At 47.8% G+C, this 18,398-nt stretch overlaps 1 protein-coding gene across 1 annotated transcript; it reads left to right on the top strand.

The window, feature by feature from the left end:
* The first annotated feature begins 1,968 nt into the window (after positions 1–1,968).
* Positions 1,969–14,414, top strand: LOC126988554 (T-complex protein 1 subunit beta-like). The gene is made up of 10 exons (XM_050846883.1): positions 1,969–2,054; positions 6,417–6,588; positions 6,991–7,097; positions 7,722–7,922; positions 9,273–9,438; positions 10,423–10,562; positions 10,945–11,033; positions 11,829–12,003; positions 12,474–12,651; positions 13,302–14,414. Exons 1-10 carry the CDS (start codon positions 2,052–2,054, stop codon positions 13,676–13,678), a joined length of 1,608 nt encoding a protein of 535 aa, XP_050702840.1. The 5' UTR covers positions 1,969–2,051; the 3' UTR covers positions 13,679–14,414.
* Positions 14,415–18,398: the final 3,984 nt, after the last annotated feature.

The raw sequence follows: 18,398 nt of genomic DNA, 5'->3' as shown, positions 1-18,398 counted from the left end.
ACTCATTAATTATTCATAAGTATATTGATGGCGAGAAATTGATGATTCGTGCATTATAGATTAACATGAGTCATTGAGGAGAGAGAAGGAGGTTTCGACGAGGCACATTTCGGCTCCACCATAAAAAAAACACGGAATAAAACAGAAAAACACCAATGAAAAATAAAACACTGACTAACAAGACTAAAGCAACATATTAACCTGAAATAAAGCAAATAAAACACAGGAAAATGCATATATAAGGGAAACTGTCACTTAATTAAACCAAACAGCCAAATAAAACACCTCCAGGCATCAATAAAATCAAACAAACATCAATAAATCTATATTAAAACGCGAAAAATAAAAAAATAAAACGAAATAAAGCAAATATAACTTGTCACATCAAATCGTCTTATATATGAACCAGACTGGCCGATAAAACACACCCAGTTATCAATAAAACTAACCAAACATCAATAAAACACCAAATAAAACACGGAATAAAACACCAAAACTAAAAAAAAATCCCCCTAAATCCACCAAAAATCACAAAACAACCAAAAAAAGTCCGAAAACACACTAATACAACCAAACATAAGTAAAACACCAATAAAACACGAAATAAAACACCAATTAAACACGAAATAAAACACCAAAACTAAAAAAAAATCCCCCTAAATCCACCAAAAATCACAAAACAACCAAAAAAAAAGGCTGAAAACACACTCAAACAACCAAACACCAGTAAAACACCAATAAAACACGAAATAAAACACCAGACTAAAAAAAAGTCCCCCAGAATCCACCAAAAATCACCAAACAACCAAAAAAAGGCTGAAAACACACTCAAACAACCAAACACCAGTAAAACACCAATAAAACACGAGATAAAACACCAATAAAACACGGAATAAAACACCAAAACTAAAAAAAAATCCCCCTAAATCCACCAAAAATCACCAAACAACCAAAAAAAGGCCGAAAACACACTCAAACAACCAAACACCAGTAAAACATCAATAAAACACGAGATAAAACACGCCATAAAACACGAAATAAAACACCAAAACTCAAAAAAAGTCCCCCAGAATCCACCAAAAATCACCAAACAACCAAAAAAAGGCCGAAAACACACTCAAACAACCAAACACCAGTAAAACACCAATAAAACACGAAATAAAACACCTGAACTCAAAAAGTCCCCCAGAATCCACCAAAAATCACCAAACAACCAAAAAAAGGCCCAAAACACACTAATACAACCAAACACCAGTAAAACACCAATAAAACACACCTAAAACACCAATAAAACACGAAATAAAACACCGAAACTCAAAAAAAGTCCCCCCTAAATCCACCAAAAATCACCAAACAACCAAAAACAGGCCCAAAACACACTAAAACAACCAAATACCAGTAAAACACCAATAAAACACGAAATAAAACACCAATAAAACACGAGATAAAACACCAGAACTCATAACAAGTCCCCCAGAATCCACCAAAAATCACCAAACAACCAAAAAAAGGCCCAAAACACACTAATACAACCAAACACAAGTAAAACACCAATAAAACACACCTAAAACACCAATAAAACACGAAATAAAACACCAGACTCAAAAAAAGTCTCCCAGAATCCACCAAAAATCACAAAACAACCAAAAAAAGGCCGAAAACACACTAATACAACCAAACACCAATAAAACACACCTAAAACACCAATTAAACACGAAATAAAACACCAATAAAACACGAAATAAAACACCAATTAAACACGAAATAAAACACCAATAAAACACGAAATAAAACACCAGAACTCAAAAAAAGTCCCCCAGAATCCACCAAAAATCACAAACAACCAAAAAAAGTCACAAAACACACTCAAACAACCAAACACCAGTAAAACACGCCATTAAACACCCAAAAAACACCGAAAAACACCAAAAAATACCCGTCAAAATCGCCGAATCGTCGCCTCGCCCCGAACTCTCCCTCACCTCTTCAGTCCCTCGCCTCCTTGTTTACACGCATTCTGCCGCACCGGGTGACACAAACCTCATTTAAACATGGTAATATATTTTTCCCGTGTCCCTCCTTGTGCATATATATTATTTTACTATCTGGGCACCTTTTGGCATGGGCGGGGATGGGTGGGAATGGGTATAAAGGGAGAAATAAGGGTTTGAAGTGAAGGCTGCGGGAGGGCGAGGCGGCGGCCATGTGACTCAGAGGGGAGGAAGGGACGAGAAGGATTTGTGTTTTTTGGTGTTTTTTGGTGTTTTGTGGTGTTTTTAAAGGCGTTTGGTGGTGTTGTAGGTGCCTGGGGTCTTGTTCCTGTGTTTGTCTTTTAATCGTTTCTTCGTGGTTTTTTTTTGTTCTATTTTGGGATGACGTTTGGAAAGGGCGGAGAGAAGAGAGGGAAGGGAGGAAGAGAAAGAGAGGGAAGGGAGAGAAAGAGAGGGAAGGGAGGGAGAGAAAGAGAGGAAAGGAAGAAAGAGAGAGGGAAGGGAGAGAAAGAGAGGAAAGGAAGAGAAAGAGAGGGAAGGGAGGAAGAGAAAGAGAGGGAAGGGAGGAGAGAAAGAGAGGGAAGGAAGAGAAAGAGAGGAAAGGAAGAGAAAGAGAGGAAAGGAAGAGAAAAAGGGAGGGGAGGAAGAGATGGGGAGCTATTTTTGGATTTTGAGAAATCGTTTTTTGTAGCCATTTTTGGAAATCATTTTGATGAAGACTCAGTGTGTGCGTCCCTGCCGTGTGTGGCCCGAACTGTTGCCTTCTGACACGCTGGTGTGTTGTGAAGTATTCCGGGTGTACAGTATAGAGCAGTGTTTCTTAAACTTTTTTGTGCAGCGGACCCCTTTTATTAAAATTACTCATGTAGCGGACCCTTTATTATTATAATTTTCCTCTTGAGTTTGAAAGTGTTTGCAGGTCATAATATACTGAAATTACAACTGAATTATTTATTACTGGCTTATCTTCAAATCCCAATGTGACTTAGCCACTGTAAAAAGCCATCAGGATTTGGTGCTACAAAAATAGGAATTTATGACGTTTTGGCCGAAAATTTGACTGAAATCGATATTAAAAATTATCCTGCGGACCCCTTGGAACATTCCACGGACCCCTGGGGGTCCGCGGACCACACTTTAAGAAACACTGGTATAGAGGACTTGCCCCTCCCCCACAGTGGACCACCCCACCACCCCGGCCCTTCACACACTGGATATATACTTCTGCTGGCCCACACCGATGACTGAATAAATTTAACTAACCTAACTTAATGTATCCGACCTAATTGGGGGCCTTGTTTTCACATTTTATCTCACCATAATGCTAAGTCTTACACACCTTAGCGTGGTGAGTGTGGGCGTGTGTTCAGCAGCGCGGCACATTGCAGGCAGTGTTCTCCCACATGTGTCCCTCCTCACTCTGTTTCAACAAGCCACGCCTCTTAAAGGCTCTGAACCTCCATGTCTGCCGTGGGTGGGGCAGGGAAAGGTGGCCGGAGGAACTCTTATGCTCCCTAAACTCTTGCAACACCTTTGGGTCACTCGGAAGTAGAGGACACACTTGCCAAGCTTAGTAGAGGACACACTTGCCAAGCTTAGTAGAGGACACACTTGACAAGCTTAGTAGAGGACACACTTGACAAGCTTAGTAGAGGACACACTTGCCAAGCTTAGTAGAGGACACACTTGACAAGCTTAGTAGAGGACACACTTGACAAGCTTAGTGGAGGACACACTTGACAAGCTTAGTGGAGGACACACTTGACAAGCTTAGTAGAGGACACACTTGACAAGCTTAGTGGAGGACACACTTGACAAGCTTAGTGGAGGACACACTTGCCAAGCTTAGTAGAGGACACACTTGACAAGCTTAGTAGAGGACACACTTGACAAGCTTAGTGGAGGACACACTTGACAAGCTTAGTAGAGGACACACTTGACAAGCTTAGTGGAGGACACACTTGACAAGCTTAGTGGAGGACACACTTGACAAGCTTAGTAGAGGACACACTTGACAAGCTTAGTAGAGGACACACTTGACAAGCTTAGGGGAGGACACACTTGACAATCTTAGTGGAGGACACAATTGAAAATCTTAGTGGAGGACACACTTGACAAGCTTAGTGGAGGACACACTTGACAAGCTTAGTGGAGGACACACTTGACAAGCTTAGTAGAGGACACACTTGACAAGCTTAGTAGAGGACACACTTGACAAGCTTAGTAGAGGACACACTTGACAAGCTTAGTGGAGGACACACTTGACAAGCTTAGTGGAGGACACACTTGACAAGCTTAGTGGAGGACACACTTGACAAGCTTAGTGGAGGACACACTTGACAAGCTTAGTAGAGGACACACTTGACAAGCTTAGCAGAGGACACACTTGACAAGCTTAGTAGAGGACACACTTGACAAGCTTAGCAGAGGACACACTTGACAAGCTTAGCAGAGGACACACTTGACAAGCTTAGTAGAGGACACACTTGACAAGCTTAGCAGAGGACACACTTGACAAGCTTAGTGGAGGACACACTTGACAAGCTTAGCAGAGGACACACTTGACAAGCTTAGTAGAGGACACACTTGACAAGCTTAGCAGAGGACACACTTGACAAGCTTAGCAGAGGACACACTTGACAAGCTTAGCAGAGGACACACTTGACAAGCTTAGCAGAGGACACACTTGACAAGCTTAGCAGAGGACACACTTGACAAGCTTAGCAGAGGACACACTTGACAAGCTTAGCAGAGGACACACTTGCCAAGCTTAGCAGAGGACACACTTGCCAAGCTTAGCAGAGGACACACTTGCCAAGCTTAGTAGAGGATACACTTGACAAGCTTAGTAGAGGATACACTTGACAAGCTTAGCAGAGGACACACTTGACAAGCTTAGTAGACGACACACTTGGCAAGCTTAGTAGAGGACACACTTGACAAGCTTAGCAGAGGACACACTTGACAAGCTTAGCAGAGGACACACTTGCCAAGCTTAGCAGAGGACACACTTGCCAAGCTTAGTAGAGGACACACTTGACAACAAAAGAGCAGCTGGTTAGTCAGGACACCGGACATGGGAGGGAGCAGGAAGTAAATCTTAACCCGTGTAGCAGCGACGGGCCAAATTTGTGGCTTTACCGTGTACCAGCGACGGGCCAAATTTGTGGCTTTACCGTGTAGCAGCGACGGGCCAAATTTGTGGCTTTACCGTGTAGCAGCGACGGGCCAAATTTGTGGCTTTACCGTGTACCAGCGACGGGCCAAATTTGTGGCTTTACCGTGTACCAGCGACGGGCCAAATTTGTGGCTTTACCGTGTAGCAGCGACGGGCCAAATTTGTGGTTTTACCTTGTAGCAGCGACGGGCCAAATTTGTGGTTTTACCGTGTAGCAGCGACGAATAAATTTGTGGCTTTACCGTAGCAGCGACGGCCAAATTTGTGGCTTTACCGTGTAGCAGCGACGGGCCAAATTTGTGGCTTTACCGTGTAGCAGCGACGAATGGCCAAATTTGTGGTTTTACCGTGTAGCAGCGACGGGCCAAATTTGTGGCTTTACCGTAGCAGCGACGGGCCAAATTTGTGGCTTTACCGTGTAGCAGCCAAATTTGTGGCAAATTTATTTACCGTAGTAGCAGCGACGCCAAATTTGTGGCTTTACCGTGTAGCAGCGACGGGCCAAATTTGTGGTTTTACCGTAGTAGCAGCGACGGCCAAATTTGTGGCTTTACCGTAGCAGCGACGTAATAAATTTAGGTTTTTACCGTGTAGCAGCGACGGGCCAAATTTGTGGCTTTACCGTGTAGCAGCGACGGGCCAAATTTGTGGCTTTACCGTCTAGCAGCGACGGGCCAAATTTGTGGTTTTACCATGTAGCAGCGACGGGCCAAATTTGTGGTTTTACCGTAGCAGCGACGGGCCAAATTTGTGGCTTTACCGTAGAAAATTTGTGGCTTTACCGTAGCAGCGACGGGCCAAATTTGTGGTTTTACCGTAGCAGCGATGTAATAAATTTGTGGCTTTACCGTGTAGCAGCGACGGGCCAAATTTGTGCCATGATATAAACCCCCCAAAATAGATGATACATAATCACATCACAAATACTTAGATATATATTATGAAATGGTTTGCGTGAGAGTTGATTTTTTCCCATTATTCTCGCTCGGAGGGACCATTAAGAAACATGGTCCCCGCTGATACCAGGTTAAAGATCATTTTTTGGTAGTAATTTGGTTTTGGAAATAGATTTTGATTAAACTAACCAAGCTTACGAGATGCTTAAGGTTGCCAAAACACAGGTAGATCTCTTTTATTTTGTACATATAGTTTGCCCCGTCAACCAACCCATGATTTGTTACTGCATCACTTTGGGCGTCAACATATAAACTGTGACATCATCAACATTACCGCCCCTTTCCTCCCAGGCGCTGGCACTCAACCCCATCCAGATCATGAAGTCCGAGGCGGAGGAGGAGCGCTCTGAGACGGCGAGACTCAGCTCCTTCATCGGGGCCATCGCTGTCGGGGACCTCGTGCGCTCCACCCTAGGGCCGCGGGGCATGGACAAGATACTGGTAGCCATGGGACGGAGCGAGGGTATGTGTGTGTGTGTGTGTGTGTGTTGAAAAATATATTATGGAGATAGAAGGGAAGGGGAAGGAAGAGAAAGGAAGGGAAACTGAAAGAAAGAGAAGGGGAGGGAAGGAAGGGAGAGGAAGAGAAGGGATGGAAGGGGAAGTTGAAAGAAAAGGGATGGAAGGGAAATTGAGAGAGAGAGAGAGAGAGAGAGAGAGAGAGAGAGAGAGAGAGAGATCCAGTTCTTTAGTACCAGTATAGAAAAGAAAGAAAAAAGTAGAGTAATTTTGGGCTTTTGAGAGAGATTAAAAAATATGATAATAATAATAATAATAATGAAATAATTTACAAGATGAATATATTTTGATAATCCATACCTATGTAACTAATCTTAATCCTCCTCCTCCTCCTCCTCCTCCATAGGTCAGATTGAGGTCACCAACGACGGGGCAACCATCCTGCGTAACATCGGAGTGGACAACCCAGCCGCCAAGATCCTGGTTGACATTAGCAAGACCCAGGACGATGAGGTGAGAGAGAGAGAGAGAGAGAGAGAGAGAGAGAGAGAGAGAGAGAGTTAGGAGGATATGGGACAGTCTTTCTCTCTCTCTCTCTCTCATACAAATTAGAGAAGGTAATATTGAGAGAGAGAGAGAGAGAGAGAGAGAGAGAAGAAAATGGAAGAAAAAAATGAAACAAAGAAAAAATAAATGAAAAAAAATGAAAAATAAGAAAAAAAAGAGGAAAAGGAGAGAGAGAGAGAGAGAGAGAGAGAGAGAGAGAGAGAGAGAATTAAAAATGCTCTCCCTCAAAAGAAAAAAAAAAGTTACCCCTAAAATTAAAGTTTCTAAAAATTGAGCCTACCAAAATGTTTTCTTTTTTTTTTCATTTTAATTTATTCATTTCCATTTTTTTGTCTTCTTTTCTTTTACATTTTCCTGTTTTATTTTTATTTTTATTTTTTTACATTTTAACTTTTTTTTTCCTTATTTCCATTTTCATCTTCTTTTCCTTCTTTTCCTTATTTTCTTTTCCCTTATTCAATTTCCTTTTCCTTCTTTTCCTTTCCCTTTCCTGTCATTCTTTCCCTATTTCCTATTATTTTCCTTCTTTCTTATCATTATTTTTATTCATCATTTCTTAACCCTCTCTAGGTCGGCGACGGCACCACCTCCGTTGTCGTCCTTGCCTCCGAGCTGCTGCGGGAGGCCGAGAAGCTTGTGTCTATGCGGCTGCACCCACAGACCATCATCGCCGGCTACCGCAAGGCTACCGACGCAGCGCGCACCGCCCTCACCAACGCTGCCAGGGACAACTCAGCCAACCCAGAGAGCTTCAAGGAGGACCTCATGAGGGTATGCGTGGTGTGGGGGGGAGATGACCTGACCTGACCTTGTGCAACCTTACCTAACCTTGATATAATATAGCTTCAGGGAGGATGGCATGAGGGTATGCGTGGTGTGGGGGAAGATGACCTGACCTGACCTTGTGTAACCTTACCTAACCTTGATATAATATAGCTTCAGGGAGGATGTTATGAGGGTGAGCGTGGTGTGGGGGGAGATGACCTGACCTGACCTTGTGTAACCTTACCTAACCTTGATATAATATAGCTTCAGGGAGGATGTCATGAGGGTATGTGTGGTGTGGGGGGAAGATGACCTGACCTGACCTTGTGTAACCTTACCTAACCTTGATATAATATAGCTTCAGGGAGGATGTCATGAGGGTATGCGTGGTGTGGGGGGAGATGACCTGACCTGACCTTGTGTAACCTTACCTAACCTTGATATAATATAGCTTCAGGGAGGATGTCATGAGGGTAAGGGTGGTGTGGGGGGAAGATGACCTGACCTGACCTTGTGTAACCTTACCTAACCTTGATATAATATAGCTTCAGGGAGGATGTCATGAGGGTAAGGGCGGTGTGGGGGAAGATGACCTGACCTGACCTTGTGTAACCTTACCTAACCTTGATATAATATAGCTTCAGGGAGGATGTCATGAGGGTATGCGTGGTGGGGAGATGACCTGACCTGACCTTGTGTAACCTTACCTAACCTTGATATAATATAGCTTCAGGGAGGATGTCATGAGGGTATGCGTGGTGTGGGGGGAGATGACCTGACCTGACCTGACCTTGTGTAACCTTACCTAGCCTATTATAACTCTGCCTTGATATAATATAGCTTCAGGGAGGATCGCATGTGTGTGTGTGACCTGATCTGACCTGATGTAACTTAACTATATTTGACCTTACTACATACAACCAGACCTTACTTGACCTTACCTAACCTAACCTTACATAACCTAACCATACCTAACCTAACCTTACCATACCATACATAACCTTACCTTACCTAACCTTACCTTACATAACCTAACCTTACCTTACCTAACCTTACCATACCTAACCTTACCATACCATACCATACATAACCTTACCATACCATACCTAACCTTACCATACCATACATAACTTTACCATACCTAACCTTACCATACCTTACCTAACCATACCATACATAACATAACCTTACCTAACCATACCATACATAACCTAACCAAACCTAACCTAACCATACCATACCTAACCTTACCTAACCTAACCTAACCAAACCATACCTAACCAAACCTAACCATACCATACCATACCATACCAATACTCACCCCCCCCCCCCCTCTCTTACCCCCTCCCCCTCCAGATCGCCAAGACCACCCTCAGCTCCAAGATTCTGGCACAGCACAAGGAGTTCTTCGCCAAGCTCGCCGTGGACGCCGTGCTGCGGCTGAAGGGCTCCGGCAACCTGGACGCCATTCAGATCATCAAGAAGACTGGCGGCACGCTGGGGGACTCCTTCCTGGACGAGGGTGAGCTATGGGCTGGGGGGAAGAGGGATGGGTGTTATTCTAGAGATTTTTATGTATTGTTGTTATTTTATTTTTTTGGTGTGTGTGTGTGTGTGTGTGTGTGTGTGTTTTGCTATATTGATTTTTTTTCTGTCTCTTCCTTCTTCCTCTTCTTCCTCCTCCTCTCTTTCTCTTCCTCCTCCTCCTCCTCTTCGTCAATCTTTTCCTCCATTCCTTCTTCTGTTCCTTCCTTCCTTCCTTCCCTCCTTTCCCTTCCCTTCCTTCCTTCCTTTCTTCCTTCCTTCCTTCCTTTCTTCCTTCCTTCCTTCCTTTCTTCCTTCCTTCCTTCCTTTCTCTCCCTTCTATCCTTCCCTCCTTTCCCTTCCCTTCCTTTCTCTCCCTTCTATCCTTCCCTCCTTTCCCTTCCCTTCCTTCCTTCCTTTCTTTCTTCCTTCCCTCCCTCCTTCCTTCCTTCCTTTCTTTCCTTCCTTCCTTTTCTCCCTTCTATCCTTCCCTCATTTCCCTTCCTTCCTTCCTTTCTTCCCTCCCTCCCTCCTTCCTTCCTTTCTCTCCCTTCTATCCCTCCCTCCTTTCCCTTTCCTTCCTTCCTTTCTTCCTTCCCTTCCTTCCTTCCCTCCCTCCTTTCTTCCTTCCCTCCTTTCCCTTCCCTTCCTTCCTTTCCTTCCTCTCCCTTCTATCCTTCCTTCCTTTCCCTTCCCTTCCTTCCTTCCTTTCCCTCCTCTCTCTCCTTCCTTCCTTCCTTTCTCTCCTCTCTCCTTCCTTCCTTTTCCTCCTCTGTCTCCTTCCTTCCTTCATCCTCTCCTTCCTAACCTTCCCTCTCTCTCTTTCCTCCTCCTCCTGTGTGTGTGTGTGTGTGTGTGTGTGTTTTGCTACAATATTGATCCTCTCCCTTCCCTCCTTTCTCTCCCTCCTCCCTTCCTTCCTTCATCCCTTCCCTCCTAACCCTCTCTCCTCCTCCTCCTCCTCCTCCTCCTCCTCCTCCAGGCTTCATACTGGAGAAAAAGATTGGCGTTAACCAGCCCAAGAGGATCGAGAAGGCGCGCATTCTGGTCGCTAACACCCCAATGGACACAGACAAGATTAAGGTGTTCGGCTCCAAGATCTCCGTGGACTCAACAGCTAAGGTGAGGAGGAGGAGGAAGAAGGGATTGTTTGGGGGGGTGGAGAAGGAAGGGAGAAGAGAGAGATGAAGCGGAGCAAGGGTGGAGAAAAGGAAAGTGGATGGAGACAGAGAAGGGCGGAGGAGGAGGAGGAGGAAGGGATTGTTTGGGGGGGAAGAGAAGGAAGGGTCAGGGAAGGGAAGAGAGAGAGAGAGAGAGAGAGAGAGAGAGAGAGAGAGAGAGAGAGGAAGAAGAGAGAGAGAATGGGAGATTTGATTTGGTTATGTAGGCTTCTCCTGCTTGTGAAGATGTATATTTGTGGGTCAATGATATACTTTACCTGTCTGTCTGTTTGTCTGTATACATATCACCTAACCTAATTGTCTGTCTGTCTGTCTGTCTGCAGGTGGCCGAGCTTGAGCTTGCCGAGAAGGAGAAGATGAAGGCCAAGGTTCAGAAGATCCTCAAACACGACATCAACGTTTTCATCAACAGGTACGGTGGAATTAGTAGTAGTAGTAGTAGTAGTAGTAGTAGTAGAGACAGGGTGGGGAGGGCAGGGGGAGGAGATGGGATTGGAGAAGGAAGAAGGAGAGAGAAGGAAGGGAGGTAGGAGGGACAGGGGAGAAGGAGGAGGAGGTGAAAGATTGGAGAGGAAGAGAAGGGAATAGAGGGAGGAGAGAGAAGATAGAGGAGGAGGTGGAAGGAAGAGGAAGAGAGGGAAGAGAAGGAAGAGGGAAGGGAGGTAGGAGAGAGAGAGAACGGAGGGAGGGAGAAGGAACATTGATATTTTTCCTCCTTCCTCTCCCTTTTCTCTCTCTCTCCCTTTCTCCTTCCTTCCTTCCTTCCTTCCCTTCCTCCTCCATCATTCTCTCTCTCTAATTCCTCCAGTTTCTCTCCCTCCTCCTCTTCCTCTTGGTCAATTTCTCTCCCTCCTCCTCCTCCTCCTCCTTCCTCTCCCTCTCCCTACTGACAGCTCACTAACAGCCTCTCCCTCCTTATAAACACCCCTTCTCTCTCACCCCTACAGACATCCGATCCACAAGTACCCCAATCAGCTGTTTTCTCCCCTACAAACACACCTCCCACCCCTTTCCCTTCCCTCCCCTCTGACAGCTCACTAACAGCCTCTCCCTCCTTATAAACACCCCATCTCTCTCACCCCTACAGACAGCTGATCCACAAGTACCCCAATCAGCTGTTTTCTCCCCTACAAACACACCTCCCCTCTGACAGCTCACTAACAGCCTCTCACCCCTATAAACACCCCCTCTCTTGCACCCCCTACAGACAGCTGATCTACAACTACCCCGAGCAGCTGTTTGCCGACGCAGGAGTGATGGCCATTGAACATGCAGACTTTGCCGGGATTGAGCGTCTTGCCCTCGTGACCGGCGGAGAGATTGCCTCCACCTTCGACGCCCCTGAGCTGGTCAACCTCGGCACTTGTGATGTCATTGAGGAGGTGTGTGTGTGTGTGTGTGTGTGTGTGTGTGTGTGTGTGTGTTTTGCTTTCCTTTGAATTTTGTTAGTTTTGTTATTTTCAATTTTTGGTCACTTCCTTCAATTCCTTTTTCTCCTTCCTTCCTTCCTTCCTTTCTCTTCCTCTGTTTTGTTCTTTCCTTCCTTCCTTTCTCTTCCCTTCCTTTCCCTTCCCTTCCTTTCTCTTTCCCTTCCTTCCTTTCCGTTCCCTTCCCTTCCTTCCTTTCAAATTTCTCCTCCTTCCCTTCCCTTTCCTTCCCTTCCTTTCTTCCTTTCAAATTTCTCCTCCTTCCCTTCCTTTCCCTTCCTCCAGTTCTCCCTTTCTCCTCCTCCTCTTTCCTCTCTCATTCCTGTTCTTTATCTCATCATCTCAATCCTTTATCCTCCTTCCCTCTCTCTCCTCCCCTTCTACCCCCATCATCTAACACCCCCTTCTTCTCCCCCTCTCCACAGTGCATCATCGGGGAGGACCGCATGATCCGATTCTCCGGGGTCAAGATGGGAGAGGCGTGCACTGTCGTTCTCCGCGGGGCCACCACACAGATCTTGGAGGAGGCCGAGCGCTCCCTCCACGACGCTCTCTGTGTGCTTACCCAGACCGTCAAGGAGACCCGCGTGGTGTATGGTGGAGGTGGGTGTAAGGGAACGGAAGGGGGAGTGGAAGTTGTAGGGGAGGTGGATTTAGGATGTGTGGGGGATGGGGTGTAAGCATGGGGGTGTTTATAAAGGGTGTTGCCTGCCTTGCGTTATGGGAAGGGAGGAAACTACAGGCATTCTAATCCCCTACACTACAAGGGCATAGGGTGTGAGGGGTGGGGGAGATGGGTGCACATGTGTATGGGTGTGGAAGGATGTGATGGGGGTGTATGGATGGGTGTGAACGTAAACAGCACAGAGGATATACAAGTTTTATTATTGTTTAAACGTACATGGGGGTAAGGATTGAGTGTGTATCTCTTCTCCTCCTCCTCCTCTTCCTCGTTGTTGGAGGAGGAGGAGGAAGAGGAAGAAGAAGGAGGAGGAAGAGGAAGAAGAAAGAGGAGGAGGAGGAGGAAGAGGAGGAGGAGGAGGAAGAGGAAGAAGAAAGAGGAGGAGGAGGAAGAAGAAAGAGGAGGAGGAGGAGGAAGAAGAAAGAGGAGGAGGAGGAGGAGGAGGAGAAGAAGGATGATTACATGACTGAAAATCCACAAGCTAACCTAACCCTCCCTCCTCATCCCTACCCCCAAACAACTCCCTCTTGCTCTTTGTTCCTGTCCTAACCCCCTTCTCCCCGTCCCCCAGGGTGCAGCGAGACCCTGATGGCGCGTGCAGTCCAGGAGGCGGCCACACACATGCCAGGGAAGGAAGCGCTGGCCATGGAATCCTTCGCCAAAGCTCTCCTCACCATCCCCATAACCATCTCAGACAATGCTGGCTTCGACTCCGCGCAGCTGTTGTCGGAGCTCCGCGCAGGGCATGCCGACGGCGGGGACACCTTAGGGCTGAACATGGAGGACGGGACCATCGACTGCATGGCCCAGGTCGGCATCACAGAGAGTTTCCAGGTCAAGCGTCAGGTCTTGTTGTCCGCGGCAGAGGCAGCGGAGATGATTCTCAGGGTGGACGATATTCTCAAGGCTGCCCCGAGGAAGAGGACCACCGACATGGGACACTGTTAAGGGGTGGAGGAAGATGTGAGGAGGAGGAGGAGGAGGAGCTGTGGAGATGGAGGAGGACATTAGGAGGAACGCCAGGGTTGGGAGACACTCGGAGACCCATCTAAAACGACCCTGGCTTTCGGGGGTCGCTCACACACCAATGCTTGCCCACACCTCCCCTAACACAACCCCTTCTTCCCTATACTGCCCCACTCCCCCAAAACAACTCCCCCTTCTACCCTATGCTTCTGTACCCTTGCCATCCTTCCCCATGCTGCCCTATGCTTCTGTACCCTACCCATCCTTCTCCCCCATGCTTCTGTATCCTCCTCACTTTCCATGCTGTCCTATGATGCCCTACATTTGCCCATGCTTCCCGACACTCCCTATGCTGCCCTATCCTTCCTTATGCCTCCGTATACTAGATGATCTGACCTTCCTCCTCCTCTCCTCTCTCTCTCTCTCTTCTCTCCTCTTCCCTTCTTCCTTTCTCTTCCACTGTCTTCCTCCTCCTAAACACACACTAGGAATCACAACCTCTCTCTCTCCTTCCTCCTCCTCTCTCTCAGCCCAACAGACCCTCTCAGACCCCCACACCAGCACCCTCACACCTACTCAGCCCTCTCGCACCTCAGCCTATGTCCTTTTTTTTTGTAATATCGCACTTTAACAGACTAACAGCAAGAGTTGGATCGGATGTGTTTGTTGTGATGCGTTCGGATAATAATAATAATAAAATGTAATGATTAATGGAATGGTTCTATGTTTTTTTTGGGGGGGCAGGCGGCCTTTTGGAGCGTACATCAGAGGGTGCGTTGCTTCACTCACCCTCCACCCCAACCCCGAAAAGGGATAACTCGGAGAAATGAAGGGGAAGGGAGGAAGGGAGCTAACTTAAGGGAGATGGGAGCAAAGAAGGAAGGAAGGGAGGGAGGGAAAGAAGGAAGGAAGGGAGGGAAAGAAGGAAGGAAGGGAGGAAGGAAGGAAGGAAAGAAGGAAGAAGGGGATGGAGGGAAAGAAAAACAGGGAAAATCAGAGAAGGAAACTGAATAATTGATGGGGAACATACATCAGAGGGTGTGTTGCTTCACTCCCCCTCCACCTCCCCCTCCCCCCCCCCCTAAGAGGACAAAAACGAACATAGGAAAGAAAAATATAAAGGAAGAAAAATTGGAGGAAAAGGAAAAGTTTGAACAAAGGAAAGGAAGGGAGAGACAGCTAATGGGGAGCATACGTCAGGGGGTGCGTTGCTTCACCCACCCCCACTACGCTACTACTAATGAAAGGGAAGGGAAGGGAAGGGGAAAGAAGAGAAGGGAAAGGAGAGGAAAGGAAGGAAGGGAAAGGAGAGGAAGGGAAGGGAAAGGAAAGGAAGAGAAGGGAAAGGAAAGGAAGGGAAGGGAAGGGAAAGGAGAGGAAGGGAAGGAAAGGAAGGGAGAAGGAAGAAAGGAAGGGAAGGGAAGGAGAGGAAGGGAAAAGGAAGGAAGGAAGGGAAGGAAAGGAAGGGAAGGGAAAGGAAGGGAAGGGAAGGGAAAGGAAGGGAAAGGAAGGGAAGGGAAGGGAAAGGAAGGGAAGAGAGAAAGGAGGAAGGGAAGGGAAGAATAAGATTGAGAGGAAAGGAAAAGAAAGAAAATAAAAGAAGGAAATTGAAAGGAAAGGAAGGGAAGGAAAAGGAAATGAAGAGGAAGAGAAAGAAGGAAAGGAAGGAGGAAGAGAAGAAATATGGAGGAAGGAAAAGGAAAAAAAGGAAGAGAAATGGGAGGAAGAGGAGGAGAGGAAAGAAAAAGGAAGAGAGGAAGTCAGCCAGTCAGTCACTCAGTCAGTCACTCAGCCAGTCAGTCAGTCACCCAGTCAGTCAGTCAGTCAGTCAGCCAGTCAGTCAGTCACTCAGCCAGTCAGTCAGTCACCCAGTCAGTCAGTCACTCAGCCAGTCAGTCAGTCACCCAGTCAGTCAGTCAGTCAGTCAGCCAGTCAGTCAGTCACTCAGCCAGTCAGTCAGTCACTCAGTCAGTCAGTCAGTCAGCCAGTCAGTCAGTCACTCAGCCAGTCAGTCAGTCACCCAGTCAGTCAGTCACCCAGTCAGTCAGTCACCCAGTCAGTCAGTCAGTCAGTCAGTCAGTCAGTCACCCAGCCAGTCAGTCAGTCACTCAGCCAGTCAGTCAGTCACTCAGCCAGTCAGTCAGTCACCCAGTCAGTCAGTCACTCAGCCAGTCAGTCAGTCACCCAGTCAGTCAGTCAGTCAGTCAGTCAGTCAGTCACCCAGCCAGTCAGTCAGTCACTCAGCCAGTCAGTCAGTCACGCAGACAGTCAGTCAGTCACCCAGTCAGTCAGTCACTCAGCCAGTCAGTCAGTCACCCAGTCAGTCAGTCAGTCAGTCAGTCAGTCAGTCACCCAGCCAGTCAGTCAGTCACTCAGCCAGTCAGTCAGTCACTCAGCCAGTCAGTCAGTCAGCCAGTCAGTCACTCAGCCAGTCAGTCAGTCACCCAGTCAGTCAGTCAGTCAGTCAGTCAGTCAGTCACCCAGCCAGTCAGTCAGTCACTCAGCCAGTCAGTCAGTCACTCAGCCAGTCAGTCAGTCACCCAGTCAGTCAGTCAGTCAGCCAGTCAGTCAGTCACTCAGCCAGTCAGTCAGTCACCCAGTCAGTCAGTCAGTCAGTCAGCCAGTCAGTCAGTCAGTCAGTCACCCAGTCAGTCAGTCAGCCAGTCAGTCAGTCACTCAGCCAGTCAGTCAGTCACCCAGTCAGTCAGTCACTCAGCCAGTCAGTCAGTCACCCAGTCAGTCAGTCAGTCAGTCAGCCAGTCAGTCAGTCACTCAGCCAGTCAGTCAGTCACCCAGTCAGTCAGTCAGTCAGTCAGCCAGTCAGTCAGTCACTCAGCCAGTCAGTCAGTCACCCAGTCAGTCAGTCACTCAGCCAGTCAGTCAGTCACCCAGTCAGTCAGTCGTCAGTCAGTCAGTCAGTCAGTCAGTCACCCAGCCAGTCAGTCAGTCACTCAGCCAGTCAGTCAGTCACTCAGCCAGTCAGTCAGTCACCCAGTCAGTCAGTCACTCAGCCAGTCAGTCAGTCACCCAGTCAGTCAGTCAGTCAGTCAGTCAGTCAGTCACCCAGCCAGTCAGTCAGTCACTCAGCCAGTCAGTCAGTCACTCAGCCAGTCAGTCAGTCACCCAGTCAGTCAGTCACTCAGCCAGTCAGTCAGTCACCCAGTCAGTCAGTCAGTCAGTCAGTCAGTCAGTCACCCAGCCAGTCAGTCAGTCAGTCACCCAGCCAGTCAGTCATTCAGTCACCCAGCCAGTCAGTCAGTCACCCACCCAGTCAGTCAGTCAGTCAGTCACCCAGCCAGTCAGTCAGTCACCCAGTCAGTCAGTCAGTCACCCAGCCAGTCAGTCAGTCAGTCAGCCAGTCAGTCAATCAATCAGTCAGTCAGTCATTCACCCAGTCAGTCAGTCATTCATTCACCCAGTCAGTCAGTCAGTCACCCAGTCAGTCAGTCAGTCATTCACCCAGTCGGTCAGTCAGTCATTCACCCAGTCGGTCAGCCAGTCCGTCACCCAGTCAGTCAGTCCGTCACCCAGTCAGTCAGTCAGCCAGTCAGTCCGTCACCCAGTCAGTCAGTCATTCACCCAGTCAGTCAGTCACCCAGCCAGTCAGTCAGCCACTCAGTCAGCCAGTCAGTCAGTCAGTCACCCAGTCAGTCAGTCACCCAGTCAGTCAGTCACCCAGTCAGTCAGTCAGTCACCCAGTCAGTCAGTCACTCAGCCAGTCAGTCAGTCACCCAGTCAGTCAGTCACCCAGTCAGTCAGTCACCCAGTCAGTCAGTCACCCAGTCAGTCAGTCAGTCAGTCAGTCAGTCACCCAGTCAGTCAGTCACACAGTCAGTCAGTCACACAGTCAGTCAGTCAGTCAGTCAGTCACACAGTCAGTCAGTCACCCAGTCAGTCAGTCACCCAGTCAGTCAGTCATACAGTCAGTCAGTCACCCAGTCAGTCAGTCACCCAGTCAGTCAGTCACCCAGTCAGTCAGTCAGTCACCCAGTCAGTCAGTCACCCAGTCAGTCAGTCACCCAGTCAGTCAGTCAGTCAGTCAGTCACCCAGTCAGTCAGTCAGTCAGTCAGTCACCCAGTCAGTCAGTCAGTCAGTCAGTCAGTCAGTCAGTCAGTCAGTCACCCAGTCAGTCAGTCACCCAGTCAGTCAGTCAGTCACCCAGTCAGTCAGTCACCCAGTCAGTCAGTCACCCAGTCAGTCAGTCACCCCGTCAGTCAGTCACGCAGTCGGTCAGTCAGCCAGTCAGTCACCCAGTCAGTCAGTCACCAAGACCGTCAGTCACCAAGTCAGTCAGTCACCCAGTCAGTCAGTCAGTCAGTCAGTCACCCAGTCAGTCAGTCACCCAGTCAGTCAGTCACCCAGTCAGTCAGTCACCCAGTCAGTCAGTCACCCAGTCAGTCAGTCACCCAGTCAGTCAGTCACCCAGTCAGTCAGTCAGTCACTCAGCCAGTCAGTCAGTCACTCAGCCAGTCAGTCAGTCACCCAGTCAGTCAGTCACCCAGTCAGTCAGTCACCCAGTCAGTCAGCCAGTCAGTCAGTCACTCAGCCAGTCAGTCAGTCACCCAGTCAGTCAGTCACCCAGTCAGTCAGTCACCCAGTCAGTCAGTCACCCAGTCAGTCAGTCACCCAGTCAGTCAGTCACCCAGTCAGTCAGTCACCCAGTCAGTCAGTCACCCAGTCAGTCAGTCACCCAGTCAGTCA

This window comes from Eriocheir sinensis, chromosome 69 (assembly GCF_024679095.1).
Source record: "Eriocheir sinensis breed Jianghai 21 chromosome 69, ASM2467909v1, whole genome shotgun sequence".
Classification (NCBI taxonomy): Eukaryota; Metazoa; Arthropoda; class Malacostraca; order Decapoda; family Varunidae; genus Eriocheir; species Eriocheir sinensis.
This window is presented reverse-complemented; position numbering and strand designations above follow the sequence as displayed.